Below are 14829 nucleotides of genomic sequence, written 5' to 3' on the forward strand. Positions count from 1 at the left end.
TGTGCAAGAAAGGACACACTTCCTTAGAAGGCTGGCGTCCTTCAACATCTGCAATAAGATACTGCAGATGTTCTACCAGACGGTTGTGGCGAGCAGCCTTTTCGATGCGGTGGTGTGCTGGAGAGGCAGCATAAAGAAGAGGGACACCTCACGCCTGGACAAACTGGTGAGGAAGGCAGGCTCTATTGTAGGTATGGAGCTGGACAGTTTGACATCCGTGGCAGAGCGACAGGCACTGAGCAGGCTCCTATCAATCATGGAGAATCCACTGTATCCACTAAACAGGATCATCTCCAGACAGAGGAGTAGCTTCAGTGACAGACTGCTGTCACTGTCCTGCTTCACTGACAGACTGAGGAGATCGTTCCTCCTCCGCACTATGCGAGTGTTTAATTCCACCCGTGGGGGTAAACGTTAACATTATACAAAGTTATTGTCTGTTATACCTGCATTTTTATCACGCTTTAATTTAATTTTTTTTATCATCAGTATGCTGCTGCTGGAGTATGTGAATTTCCCCTTGGGATTAATAAAGTATCTATCTATCTATCTATCTATCTATCTATCTATCTATCTATCTATCTATCTATCTATCTATCTATCTATCTATCTATCTATCTATCTATCTATCTATCTATCTATCTATCTGTCTGTCTGTGTCTGTCTATTGTCATTTTTTGGGCAATCATTTGATCCCACCTATGTTGCCTTTAATTTTTTTTCTACTGAGTGGATGTGAACAACATGCTGTATGTGCAAATTCCAAACTTATATTCGTTCTGAGTTTCGATATGGTCCCTGATGAAGCAACGCTGCAAAGCTATGACACAGAATTGACTGATAGGGTTGGTATTCCCATGAAGCAGTAAGCATAGGGTTGATATCAGCTCTTTGTTTTATGTAACCATTTTGCATTTGAAACTGACATGTTGTGCTCCATAACAAATTAATTAGGAGCGCTATTTTTTCCATATTTTGTACATGACTCTAAGAGTATGAAAATAATCTAGAATACAATCAACAACTATAACTTTTCTTAATAAAAAATGTATGTTTTTCTTTTTAATTTTCTTTCTTTCTTTTCATTCTGGTGTGTTTTTGGACTATAGTGTGTGTGTGTGTGTGTGTGTGCATATACACTATTATCGCCTCAGATGTGAACTCCATTATCCAAGGCTTGAATCCATTACAGGAGATGCCTACAAGGAACACTGTATAGAACAAAAAATCTGAATAAGTAGCCAACTCCAGCTTTGTGCAAATGTTGTCATAAGTGATGTCAAGCAGCAAGCCACTGTTAACATGACAGGGAGCACCCTAAGCATTGCACAATTCCTCTTGAATCACAAGCAACACTTAAAGCAGACATAATTGATAATGAATTAATAATACATACATAAAATGCAATTCAGCCAGAACTTCATACAGTATACTGTGCATAAAAACATGGCTAGCACAATAACCATAGCTATCAGGAGAAATATCTATTTAATTTGTAATAACATAAATTTATGTAATAAAATATTAGCCTAGTACCTATGATTATATTTATTATAGGTGAGAGCAGCTGAAATGGCACATATATACCACACAGTGAAGCACAATAATAAGCTATAATAGTCTAGATTGTGTTCTGAAATTAAACCTAAAAACTTTCTCTGACTCAAAAAGTCTTCCTTCCATAAGCAACTAAAAGTACACGTGGAAAAAGACAAAGTTAAGACAAATGTTGCTATAATAGTCCTGCTTAATGTATTTGCTGTTGTTGAAACTATTGTAACAATGTTTTAGAAGTTATTTTCTTTATTGTGAGGTTTTAGTTTGTGAGTGTTGTCAATTAATATGGTTAATGCACTTTAAACATTAAAGTTTGGATTTGGAGGGTTGATTATAAACACACACCCTAACCCCCAAACCCTGAAGAGCAGCAATGAGGGACAGATGCTGCACAGCAGTCTCAGTATACTGCTTAGGAGGTGGGGAGCAAAGCAATTGCACCTGCGTGTCAGCTTAAAAGCACTGTGTGGCAAACAAAATTCCACACCGGAGTCTCTTAGAAAACTTTGCTTGGATTTGAGCATGAATATATACTTATGCCAAAAACAGGAAAATGTGTACACCAAAAAGAATAAACCTGCCATTCATGTATTTCTATGCACTTTTCTTTTTGTAAATATTAATCATCTTATAATCGTGCATGTGTGAATGCTCCTAAAAACTCATCTGACTTGTGCATTAATGGAATGTCACTATTGATGGTTCACAAAAGCAGCTTCATTCTTGCTAGGTGCTCTTATTATAATATGAGAGCACTAAATTACACAGATTACATTAGGAAGTCCAGACCATCACACACACCAAAGACAGTTTGCTTTAAAATTAATGAATCAACCCACTGATCCACAACGTTTGTCAGTCTTGTCTTGGCATCACAAGTGAGTTGTGCATTAATGCCCTGTAGTGCTTACAGTTAACAAAAGCAGCTTCAATCTCACTAGGTGCCCCGCTTACAGTATGAGTGCAGTAAATTGCTCTGATTACATTAGGAGAACCGGACACTGATGCAAATTTTTTTTTATGTTTGGTAAAAACATGTTATGCTTTATGTATGCACACCCACAACATACAAAAACTAAATGTAGCACCTCGTCAGTCAGTTAATGGCTTCCAGCACAGCAGGCATGATGGAGTGAAGGTCATTTGAGATGTTCCTGACCTATCGGTCAGTTACATGAGAAGTGACATCAAGTAGCCTATATAAATTCATGAAAAGTAAAAAAAAAACTTTCTTCATTTCAAATACTCAACATTGGCTTTCTTAAAAGGGAACTACAATAGAGTCTACATCATATTCCTCACTTTTGAGATTTAATATCTTTAACATCTCAATGCACATTATAATAATGGCTCAGTGAAATTAATTATTATACATGTGAGTCATCATTTAGCTGGTTGAGCTGAATTACACTAGCTGCTCAAGGGTGTCCCAGAATATCTCAATATATATGTGCTGATTTTCCAAAATCCAAAAATTTTTGAAATCCAAAATACTCATATATATATATATATATATACATAGTAGGTGGCTTCGACCCCTGCTTGCTTTGCTTGCCAAACCCCCCACTGCCACACCCCCCAGCATGCGATAAGGGGCCAGCCATTTTGCGTCTCTACCTCTTGCGTTGTGAAGAGGGGGGCTGAAAGCACCTCAAGGAGACAAGGTTGCTCCTCCCAAACCCCCTGTTAAATGGTGATACAATGGGAAACAAATATGTTTTTTTTTACCTCCTCTTTGCTCGATCAGCTGCTGCTTTGCTGCTGCTGCTGTGCTGCGTGATCTGCATCTCACGCGGCACACTTCTGTCATATCACCATATATTCAATTCAAATGTCCATATATTGAATCTCTTTTCGCTTTTACTTTTTCATCAATATCGCATTGTATTTTGATTCCATTTTTGGAATTACATCATGATAACACAATGTATAACTGCCCATGAGTGAATATCGTTTCTTTCTACAAGAAATGTGTCTGACAATAGCATTAACACAAATGAGAAATGATTTCTCTCACGGGATTTCACTTTCACCAAACAACAAATCCTTTAATTCTCACAGTTACGCCTCTTCATTGGGAAAAAAACACTACTTTTTTTTTCCCTGATGGCAACATGAATTAGACGATCTGCAAGTCTGCAAGTTTAAATCTGAACAATATATTTGATCTGTTTTCTCTGTTCAATTATTTCAAAGTGTAATCATTTCCATTTGTTTGCGCTAATGCGATCTTTACTATCCTTCTTTTGAGACTTTCAAATTTTCGTACTTCCATTAACTCTATCCTGCTCTGTATGTGTACCACGCTAATGTTTTTGAATTCTTTACGATGTTCTACTTTGTCATCTACTCTTTGTTTTATTTCCAGCCCTGGGTGTGGTTAAATCTCTTGGCACAAAGACTTGTTTGACGGGGACATGAAAGTGTTTCTCTGAGAAAATTACGTCTCCTCTTCTTTCAACCTTCCAAGATTTTCTTTTATAGCAGATAATATATATACACTAGGGGGCTTCGACCCCTGCTTGCTTGGCTCACCAACCCCCATGTCTGGTTTTCTGAATACACACTTTTAATTTTCGAACATTAATATGACAATCAAATCTTTTTAGCAAATATGGGGGATATGGTACAATCACTGAATTATCAATCATGACAATTTTTCGATCTTTCTTTCCGTGAATAGTGTGTTGTTTGTGACGATTATCTCTTCAGTGATAATCTGGAAAGCCAGCCTTAATCATATCTGTTGTTTGAATGAAAGCTTTTGGAAATTTTTTTAAACACTTACTTTCTTTCAAGTCCCAACATCCTGAATCTTTTAAATGAGGTCTGTGAGACATGTGTTTAATGACTTTGTATTATTCAGGATAGGTTTCTCTGTTTGGAATTTCAGCACAGACAAAACGATCTACATCATCAGCAGTTAATTTTTTTTTTTTTTTTGCAAAGTAACCAATAAATGCATGTGCAGCAAACTGCGTTTTTGAAATTCGATCGTGTAAATGTATGCTCAGATTTGACCAAACACCGTTTCGAGTTCTTTCAATAAAATTAAGACTTTCTGATAAAACAATCTTCTTACGAAACTCGGAATATCCTGAGCCGATGTAGCCGAAGGCATTGCTTTCAAGAATCTCCAGATTTCTGGCCATTGTGGATTGCATGACATTTTAATAAATAAATCTGGCTGACTGACAGTTCTGGATATTGCCATTGCACCATGATATAATTGTTTCAATGCTCTTGGACTACCTTGATATGATGGTGGTAATATTACTGCTTTACCTATTGTGAATTTGTCTGAACTATTGATATTTGAATTTTGAATGTGATCAATAAGACCGTGCATAGACCATATTCTAAGTTTTGCTTGATTCGATTTAATAAAGAAGAGATGATTAGCTTCGACTTTTAGATAAACATTGTGTACTGTTGCATTACACGTTGAGATGACAGAAGTGGGTTAAATACATTGGAATGTAGCGCAAATTTTGCCCCGAAATATTGTGTTGCCGTTATTCGTTTTTTCTGAATCTGTGTGTTTCATATTGTATGACCATCCTGTTTCTCCATCTGGGAAAAGCAAAGGAAAGAGTAATGGATCGGAATGTGGTGAATTATTAGACAGAAATGTCAATTCAAAAGTTTTGCTTTTGGATAAACACGAATACATACTCTGTTTTTGATATTTCTGTCTTTCAAGCTATTATCGATGATAATTTGTCACATGGTGGTTTATTATATGTGTGCGTGGTCTTTCTGATTCACATAGAAATCAAGAAAACTTCTTTGTCCGTGTTTTGCAGATAAATTTCGTGTAAAGTGCGATACTTTTGTAGGTATGGATTTGTATCCAGTATTGGCTGTATTATTTCTAATACGTCTGATCGTTTAACTCTTTCGATTCTATGTTGCATCGCTTCTCCATGATCATAAATATACACCTGACCAAATTGTGGTTTCTTCGAAACTAAACTTATTTTTGCTTTAATTGTTGCTGGACCACAGATTCTCATAGCGTGTTGTCCATTCTTGTGTAAATCTATGTTCTGAGCATTGAATGATGCGAATGTGAAAAGATTATGATTTCACTTTTCCCAAACATTAGATCTTTTAATTCTCTTGGATATGCCTCCTCATTGTGTATAAACACTACTTTTCCCTGATGGCAACACAAATTAGACGATCTAAAAGTCTCTGACTTAAACTTCAAAGCCTTACAATATTTACATACTTCTGACATATTAACAATGTCCATATATTCAATCTCTATTCAACTTTCTATTTTTTCTCTGAGTAATAATTTCTCTTTGTTTGCGTTACTGTGATCTTTACTTTTGCTTTCATAATCTCTAACCTGCTCTGCATGTGTTCTACTTTGTCTTTTACTCTTTGTCTTTTATTTCTGAGACTAATTAGACCTTTTTTTTTTTTTTTCAGTTCTACTTGTTCCGGGCTGATTATTACTTTCCTTATTATCTGAATTTGCACTTAGATTATTCTTTTTCTTTTTTGATATTTTTTTCTCAACAACGCTTTTGGGTCTCTTTTCTCCATGCTGCTCTTTCTTCTTCGATTATTTATTGACATTACATCTATAACGTATTGTCCTTATATGCTTTATATGCGCTGAGAGCCCTGGATCTGTGTGTGCTCAAAGCCTTTGCACGACTGAGTGTTTTTCTGCCCGTGGTCTTATTTGATATTGGTTGTAAGTAGCTCCTGGGAGAGTGGAAATCATTGCGAATGAGTGTGATCGGAGCCATCGAAGCCAAACTTTCTTTGTAAATTGCGCTTCATAACTATTTACTGTCCCTAAAGGTGAGTCCAGGTCACTAAAACCCCGCAACATTCAAGGTTGCTTTTGTGATAAATTCTTTTAAGACTTTTACCTGGTGTCTGGAGTCGTGGACAGGGGTTCAAGGGAGCGAGAGGCCCCCCTATCGTTCACTATATATATATATATATATATATATATATATATATATATATATATATATATATATATATATATATATATATATATATAGTTGTATTTGACAGCAGAAACCATAGGGATTAGCTATGGCTCACTTGAATCCATTCTTAATGAATCATTAAATATGAAGACAGTGGTGTACATAAACTCAACTCCTAAAGTGAGGCATCACCACACACAATATTCCGAAGAGAATTTCAGCTTGATCAATTTGGACTGAGAGAAATGTAAGTAGCGTTGGATAACTAGCAATGAAACTTGGATATATATTTAAGACCTAAAGTCCAAGGAATAATTGCTACAATTGAAGCACAATGATTCCCTAACATGTCAAAGCCATTGCCATCAAGATCATGGGCACAATTTTTTTGTGAAACTCAGGGTGTATTCCATATTGATTAAATGCCTAAAAGGTCCCACATAACCAGTTAGTATTATGATGTTTTGCTTTACTCCTTTCAACAGTCAATCATTAACAAGTGGCATGAGAAACTGTTGACCGCTCCTTTTCTGTTTCATGACAATGTCCTTGCAATGCACATTTTGCAAAGACTGCTGCATAAAAGTGTAGAAATCCACCTTATTCTCTAGATCATGCCCTATGTGATAGCATGTGTTCCTCATTCTGGTAGGCTGCTTCCATGTGAAGTTCAATGCCAAGGATGAAGATGCCAAGTCAACTACAGATGAATTGTTACAAAAGGAAGACAGGATGTTTTATTTGGGTGGTATAGAAAAGCTTTCTGTTATCAAAACTGTTTGTGGAGATTACAGTATATTGAAAACTAAAATGTGTTTGGTTTTACTGGTGTTCTCCTAATGTATACGGCTGAAGGCTTTCTCATCATCCCTTGTGTCTTTCTGTTTATACAGAAGAATCTATATTCTGAAACTCTTCCTCCACCAGACCCTTGTACCCTTTCCCCTCTCTTTCTATCACTGCAATTCTGTTCCAACCTCTGATTCCTCCAAAAGTCTTACCTCACCCCTTCTTACTGTACTGCCTGCACTGAGTAGTAGCAGATTTTGATGTAACGAGAATCAAGTTAAGTCACAAATGCACAATAACCAGCCAAAGGTCAAAACCATGAAGGTGTGAAATAAATTAACAAAACTCAGGGTGTGAATCAAAGAACGAGGTTGGGATGCAGTTCAAGATATGTAACCTGAGCCAAGTTAAGCAGACATTAAACAAAGTCAAGGAACAAAAGAAGAATAAACTAATAAGAATGATGACTAAAGGTGATCAAACACAAGATCAGAGAACACCCACACTGATTGTTATATAGTCACGATGCTTACATCACACATATCACACTCCTGATTGTCTTGCCTGGTAACTCCATAGCAACCATCAATGTAATTAATTTCCAACATCATTAAAATACCTTTGACATTAAACCATTGATATAAACAATAGATTCCTTGATTGATGAAACCCAGAAAATAATATTCTAAAAAATTTAGAAGCCCAAACAGCAACCAGAAAAATCAAAGTCACCAGCTAAAGTTCCCGTCACTGCCAAAAGAGGTGCTACTCTGCTGGGCCCTTGAGCAAGACCCTTAACCTTCAATTGCTCCAGGGGCACTATACAATGGCTGACCCTACGCTCTGACCCCCAAGGGGTATGCAAAAAAAAACCAACTAATTTCCTTCGGGATTAATAAAGTATATCAAAAAATAAAAAATAAAAAAAATCATGACACTTACTTTCTGCACTTTACCCTGGATGAAACCACTGAAACTACTTTATAACCCATTTGAAGGCACTCCTGGGCAATCTGAGGGAAGTTCCTTTGTTCCTGAGCTGACTCCAGAGGCCTCAGATTTCCTTTTATCTGCATGCCATGATACATAATAAAGACCAGGCATCGTTTGTGGCTGCCACCTCTTATGTTCCAAAGAACAGGATGCAAAATGACACCGCTACTCCATTGAGGGTCACAGGATGCCATATGGTGGTTTGGGGAAACTTACTAAGTTTTGCCCAAGCACCATAATCCTTCAGTAGCTGTAGAATAAGGCCCTATTGCATGGGCTACCTGTGCCTTACTTCCCTGGAGAAGTGTTGCATTCTTGTCCACAACTCTATCTAGTAAATATATATTTAGATACATGTTTTTAAGATTTCAGCTTAACAATATTCTTTCACATGGCACAGGTACACATTTTGCCCTATCTCCCTGATATAAATCTTCATTCCTTTAAGCAGAATATATCTTGATCATGAGATGATGACAGTATGTATAGGCTCAATGGTTACTCTTTTATAATCAATATTGTTAACTAATGTCACTTATAATACAAGCATGAGCTTAGGCCAACAAAAGCTATTGTACATACTACAATTCCTTTAAAGATAAACTAGCAAGCCACTTCAAAAAAGAATTCCCAGTGACTACAATAAACTGAAGTCATCTCCTCTGAATAATGCTAATCCCCCAATGCTTATTCCCACCAACTGAGCTGTGAGAACTCATTACTCACTCTGGTGTATTGATCCAGATGATGTCCAGGTGACAGTAATAGACGCACTCCTTGTCCTTGTAGGTGTAACAGGTGCATCGCCTGGCACGTTTGTGGGGCTTTGGAGGCTGCTCCTGAGCGCCAGTATCCAGAGGTTGTTTAACATTCACCAGTTGATGTGATGCTCCTTGTGTCCAAAGGGAGGTGCTGTTTGCGGTCATCCTCTCTGCTTGCTTCACACTCTCTTGCCACATCACAGTGGTCACAGATGGCCTGCCGTTTAGGAAAGGGGAGCCTTGGATCACAGTAGGTGAACAGTAAGAGAAAAAGGAGATTTAGAAAAGTGTCAGGAAATAGTTAAACAGGTTATAATCCTCACAGTCTATGTAATCTATGGAATTCACGGTAATTATAATGGAAAATGTTCTGAAGGACAAAAATATTAATATAGATAAAGTCAAATTTTACAATGCTTGCAAAAACAATCATCTAAATTATGAAAATGTAACTAAATCTAGCTACTTATCTTTTTTATTTCCCAAGTTAACCCATTAAGAGACTTGACAAAGCCACCATACAATGACGGATCACTGTCTGAATGGGACGGATGATTCATTTCAAACCCTGAACATGCAGTGAAGTACTTGTTTTAACTTACTGTCCAGTAAGCCTGTGGTCTGTCCAATAGGCAAGAGCCCTAGAAAAATACCCACGTGAACCCAGGAAGAACATGCAGACTGCACAGTGTAGGATGAAAAAGATTAAGAAGGCATTTACTGTTTGAGAGTCACCACTTGTCATGAAAATTTTTTTTAATTTCACAAAGCAAGCATATATAGCATGTACTGTACACACACTTGATCTTTTGAAAAGACGTGTATTGTTAATTACATAGTTTGGCTGTTTGCATTCTTCATCTTCTTCTGCTGTCTACAAGAAGTATCTTACTTAGGATTATCAAACTTTTGGGTTTAAAGCTGTCCAGAAAATGAAAGTGACAGACATGGACATTAAATTTTAAGCAAGAAAAGTTGTGTTCACCAAAAAATAACTGATTTTTGTGCTACAGGCTGCTGTTTTCATTTTTTTACTATACCAATACATGTGTAATTTCCTTGCATTGCGTATTGCATGCATTGGAAGGACAGAAAAACATTGGATACACTTGCAGGCTTGAGATAACTTTCAGTGTGATTTGGCTTCAAATGTCAATTTAGAAGTTACTTTTGGAACTCTGTGAAAAAGCAGCTTTTTAAATTCAGCCACTCATTTATTCACTGACTGTCTTTTCTCTGTCTGATAGCATCCTCTCTCACACACGAGTGTGTCAAGCAACTCACTGAGGGTCTCTGCCTTGTCAACAGGGTGAACCTACAGTTCTGGATTCAGCTGTAAAGAGGAGAATATCTATGAAAGAAAGACATAGACTCAGTGTTTAAACTTTGGACTTCTAGCCCCCGTCTCCGCTTTTTATCTATGTCCCATTTTTAATTATTTATTTTTTAATTTTTTTTTAGCATTTTATTGATTTTATTAAAATTGAATAACATTCCATACAAGCAAGTCAAGTTTAACAAAACTAGGTTTGAAACAAATCACTCCCCACCCATGAGAAAGAGAGCTAGGCCAGCAGAGTAAAACTATAATAATAGTAAAAATATGTAAATAGATAAATGAATAAATTAATAAAAATAAATAGAATAAAAAAGAGGGAAGAGAATCCACTTCCTCAATTTAAAGGAATTTACTGATTAGATTCTGCCAGATTTTGAAAATGTTTTGCACAAATCTTTTAAGTGAGAATTTGAGTTTTTCCAATTTCAAATAACATCAGTTACCCTCTGACGTAAAAGAGGAGAGTTAGGATTATTCTATGTTCCATTTATTAACCCTTCACAATGTCTCCTGTACCTTCCAGGATTTTTTGTACCCAATTTAAACACACCTTTCTAGGTTCCCTATTCTGGACAACAGATTTTTCACCCCAGACCTCTTTTATATACAAGATACAAGATGTTTATTGTCATATACACAGTAAAAACACATGTTAAAACCATGTATTGAAATTCTTACTTTGTTTGCTCACCTTCATATACAAAGACAGAAACACAAAAGAAGTATAAAAACAAATAGTAATTACAATTATCCATCTATCCATCCATTATCCAACCCGCTATATCCTAACTACAGGGTCACAGGGTCTGCTGGAGCCAATCCCAGCCAGCACAGGGCGCAAGGCAGGAAACAAACCCCGGGCAGGGTGCCAGCCCACCGCAGAATTACAATTATAAGATTACAAAATAAGGTGCACAGTGCCTGCTGACATACCACAGCAGTCAATACTATTTATGAGGCTATGAGTTGTGGTTTGGATTGACTTTAACTTTTAGCATTGTTGAGGAGTCTGATTGCTTGTGGAAAATATGCGTCGGTCTTGTGGTGTGTGATTTCACACTCCTGTAGTGCCTCCCTGAGGGAAGCAGGGTGAAAAGTGTGTGTTGAGGATGAGTATTGTCTTTAATTATGTTGCGCCATCCTGATGACCCTATCGATTGGCCATCTCAGCCTGTAACAATGATCATCCTAAGTTTTAGAGGACATGACATTTAAAATATTTTTCATTATTATTATTATTATTACATGATTTTATTCAATTTGCCCCCTTTATTTCTCAGGTTCAAATTTTGCAATCAGTTTTAACCCAATTTTACTGAACCAAATTCCTTTAAACTTTGTATTCAAGCTGATCTACAGTGAAAATACAATATTTCATCAGTTTTGACCCAGGATCTGTTCGGTAATTATGTCAAATTTAAATTTCTCATTTCTTTATATTATACTTTAAGTGAATACACATATATCTACCCTATATGTATAAAATCCTAAGCCTAAAAGTGCAATGATTTTGTGCAACAATTTTATGTGATGTTTTTATGTCACGCTTTAAATCGGGCTTATTTTAAAACCTACATATATGTGTTTGGTATCATTCCTTTAAGAATTTATTGAACTTTAATGTGATGTTGTTAGATATTCAGTTTCTTATTCCGTTTTTAGGTTATAAATTAAAAAATATCAAGTACTCACGCCCCTGAGGCGAGACTTAACCAAGAGTGCCAAGAGATTTAACCACACCCAGGGCGGAAATAAAAGGCGAAGAGTAGGACAGCTTCTATACAGGCTTTTAAATGTTGTAAGTGCCGTGCAAGATGAATATCACGCGGCAAAGCAGCAGCAAGCCAGCAGCTGATCGAGCAAAGAGGAGGTAAAAAAAAACTGTATTTGTTTCCCATTCTATCACCGTTTAAGAGGGGGTTTCAGAGGAGCGACCACGTCTCCTTGGGGTGCGTTCAGTCCCCCTCTTCACAACGTGAGTGGCAGACTGGCTGCAACTGGAGGTTGGGCGCCAAAGCACCAGGGAGGCTTACCTCAATATATATATATACAGTATAGTGCTTTAAGCCAACACACAATATATATATATATATATATATATATATATATATATATATATATATATATATATATATATATATATATATATATATATAGCGGTGTTGGTCAAGTGGTTACTGTGTTGACGCTGAAATGAAATGGTCAAAGGTTCAAGACCAATGTAGCCAAATTAGTAAAAAAAAAATCACTTTCATTAATTGCTATTAAAGACTTGTCAAATTACTTTGATATGATAGTTCAGCAGCATTGGTCAAGTGGTTAGCATGTTGGACATTCATTTAAATGGTTGAAGGTTTGAGACCGATGTACACAAACCAATTTTTTTTTTAATTTTACCAATTTTTCATTAGTTATATGCAAATTTGGCAAAATACTCTTTTTAGTGATTTGTCGATATTGGCTTAGTGGATAAAGTGTTGGGCTTTTCTAAGAAAGATTCAAGAAAAATTCAAGGTTTGATTCTCAAATAGACAGACGCACATTTCCAGTACCTCACATGTACAGTTTCACCATTGGTAGGATTTTCTGAAATGAGAAATGGACAGGAATGAATGTTATATTTCACTTTAAGATCATAGATCATTGGGGCCAGTCTGCCCACCTTACAGGACCCGTATTAGTTCAGGGTCATAAAACGGGTATGAAAATCATTACTGACCCTTCACACCCAGGCCACAACCTTTTAAACTTCTTCCATCAGCCAGGCATTATAGATTAATATATGCCAAAACAAACAGATATAAAATCAGTTTTTTTCCCACAGGCCATCAAGCTCACAAATGGTTAGTTTCCTCCCACAGGCTTCCTAGGGTCTTGCAATACTGTTCACATATTGTAAATACTTTTTCTTCCAGTGTTTATTTCAGCATTTCTTGCACTGAGTTCCACTCTGCACATTACAGTATATGGATATATTTATATTTTTACATTTTTTTAATCTCTCTGGTGTGTGATAAACTGTTGTGTGTATGTTGATTATGTAACTTATAACTGAAGAGTCACCAAAACTGGAGTCAAGTTCCTTGAATGTGTGCATACTTGGCCAATAAATCTGATTCTGATTTCTCTTCACTCATTTCTGTCAAATCATCTTCCCACCCAAGTCAAGGTTTTTGTAACGTGCCAAGAACTATGTGGCATTAGGATGTTACAAAATATATTAAAAAAAAAATTATAAGTGAGACAATTTTATGTAAAATGCACTAAAAAGTATTTTTGTTTCTTTTACTAAGATTTTGCAGATCATATGTGACTAAAAATAAAAATGTTGGTTGCCCATAAAATAATGAATTTACCGTATTTACGCGTGTACCACACGCACATTTTTTCCCAAAAATTTGCATTAGAAAATCAGGTGCGCGTCTTACATGAGGGCGCGTGGTACACAAGTAAATACGGTAATTCAATTAAAATGCATAGATTACTTAAATGATTAAAAAAATAACTCATACAGTTTGAAAATTTCTCATATTATAACCATTATCCTACATACTTTAATCAACTTTTATATGATGTGTTATGTTCTTTCCTTAGTTAAGCTAGTTAGAATTATATATTATATATATATATATATATATATTTAGTGGAGCCCTCCCTGCAGCATGGAGGTGCCCTGAATGCCAGCAGGGAATTATGGACAATGGAGTTTTTATCCACAGACCTGCTGGATACCACAGGGGCTGCTAGAAGGCTGCAGGAGAAGCAGCGAGTATTTGGCCTACAACCCGGAAGTGCATCCTAGTCACATGGACAAAGGGAATGAAGTGCTTCCGGGTTGAAGAAGAGGAGTTTTCATCTGACCCGGAAGTGCTAGGAGGTCATATGGACTGCAAGTTCAGAAGCACTTCCAGGTCATGGACTATAAAAGGACTATGGAAAATCCCAGACGTTGAGCTGAGCTGGGTGGAAGGGTGGCAATGCGTCTGGGAGTGGAGGATTATTGTTTATTAGTGATTGTTTTGATTTATGAGTATTGTGGAGAGGAGGGTGCTTTGTTCATTGTATATTGATAATAAAGTCGATTATTGAACTTTTACCTGGTGTCTGACGTATTGTCTGAGGGTTCAAGGGGATGACAGCGCCCCATATCTGTCACTATATATATATATATATATATATATTGTCACACACGTGCGCATGGGAGGCAGCTAAAGGGCTTGAGTGAAGGCAGTTCGGAGGCATGCCGGGTGTGGCAGAGTGCACTGACTCTTTTCTCCTTGCCTGTAGACCATCCCCGGGGATTTCACCTGGATCTCCTGACATCACTTCCGGGACTGAGCCAATGGAACTCGGCCACACCAGCTCCAGTCCCTCTGATGTCACCTCCGCTCTGAGCCAATGGTGGAAGACCACGTGCCAGATCCATCGACCT

The 14829-nt window shown here is 36.9% G+C and overlaps 1 protein-coding gene across 1 annotated transcript in view; it reads right to left on the reverse strand.

Annotated features, from left to right (window-relative positions):
- LOC120514772 (endothelin-3-like) overlaps positions 1-14829 on the reverse strand; it is a 101644-nt gene that overhangs the window by 73116 nt on the left and 13699 nt on the right. The window contains exon 2 of the mRNA XM_039735318.1: positions 9024-9297. Within this exon, the coding sequence (XP_039591252.1) occupies positions 9024-9297 (274 nt within the window). The remainder of the gene's footprint in view (positions 1-9023; positions 9298-14829) is intronic.

The sequence above is a fragment of the Polypterus senegalus genome, chromosome 14 (genome assembly GCF_016835505.1).
Source record: "Polypterus senegalus isolate Bchr_013 chromosome 14, ASM1683550v1, whole genome shotgun sequence".
NCBI lineage: Eukaryota > Metazoa > Chordata > Cladistia > Polypteriformes > Polypteridae > Polypterus > Polypterus senegalus.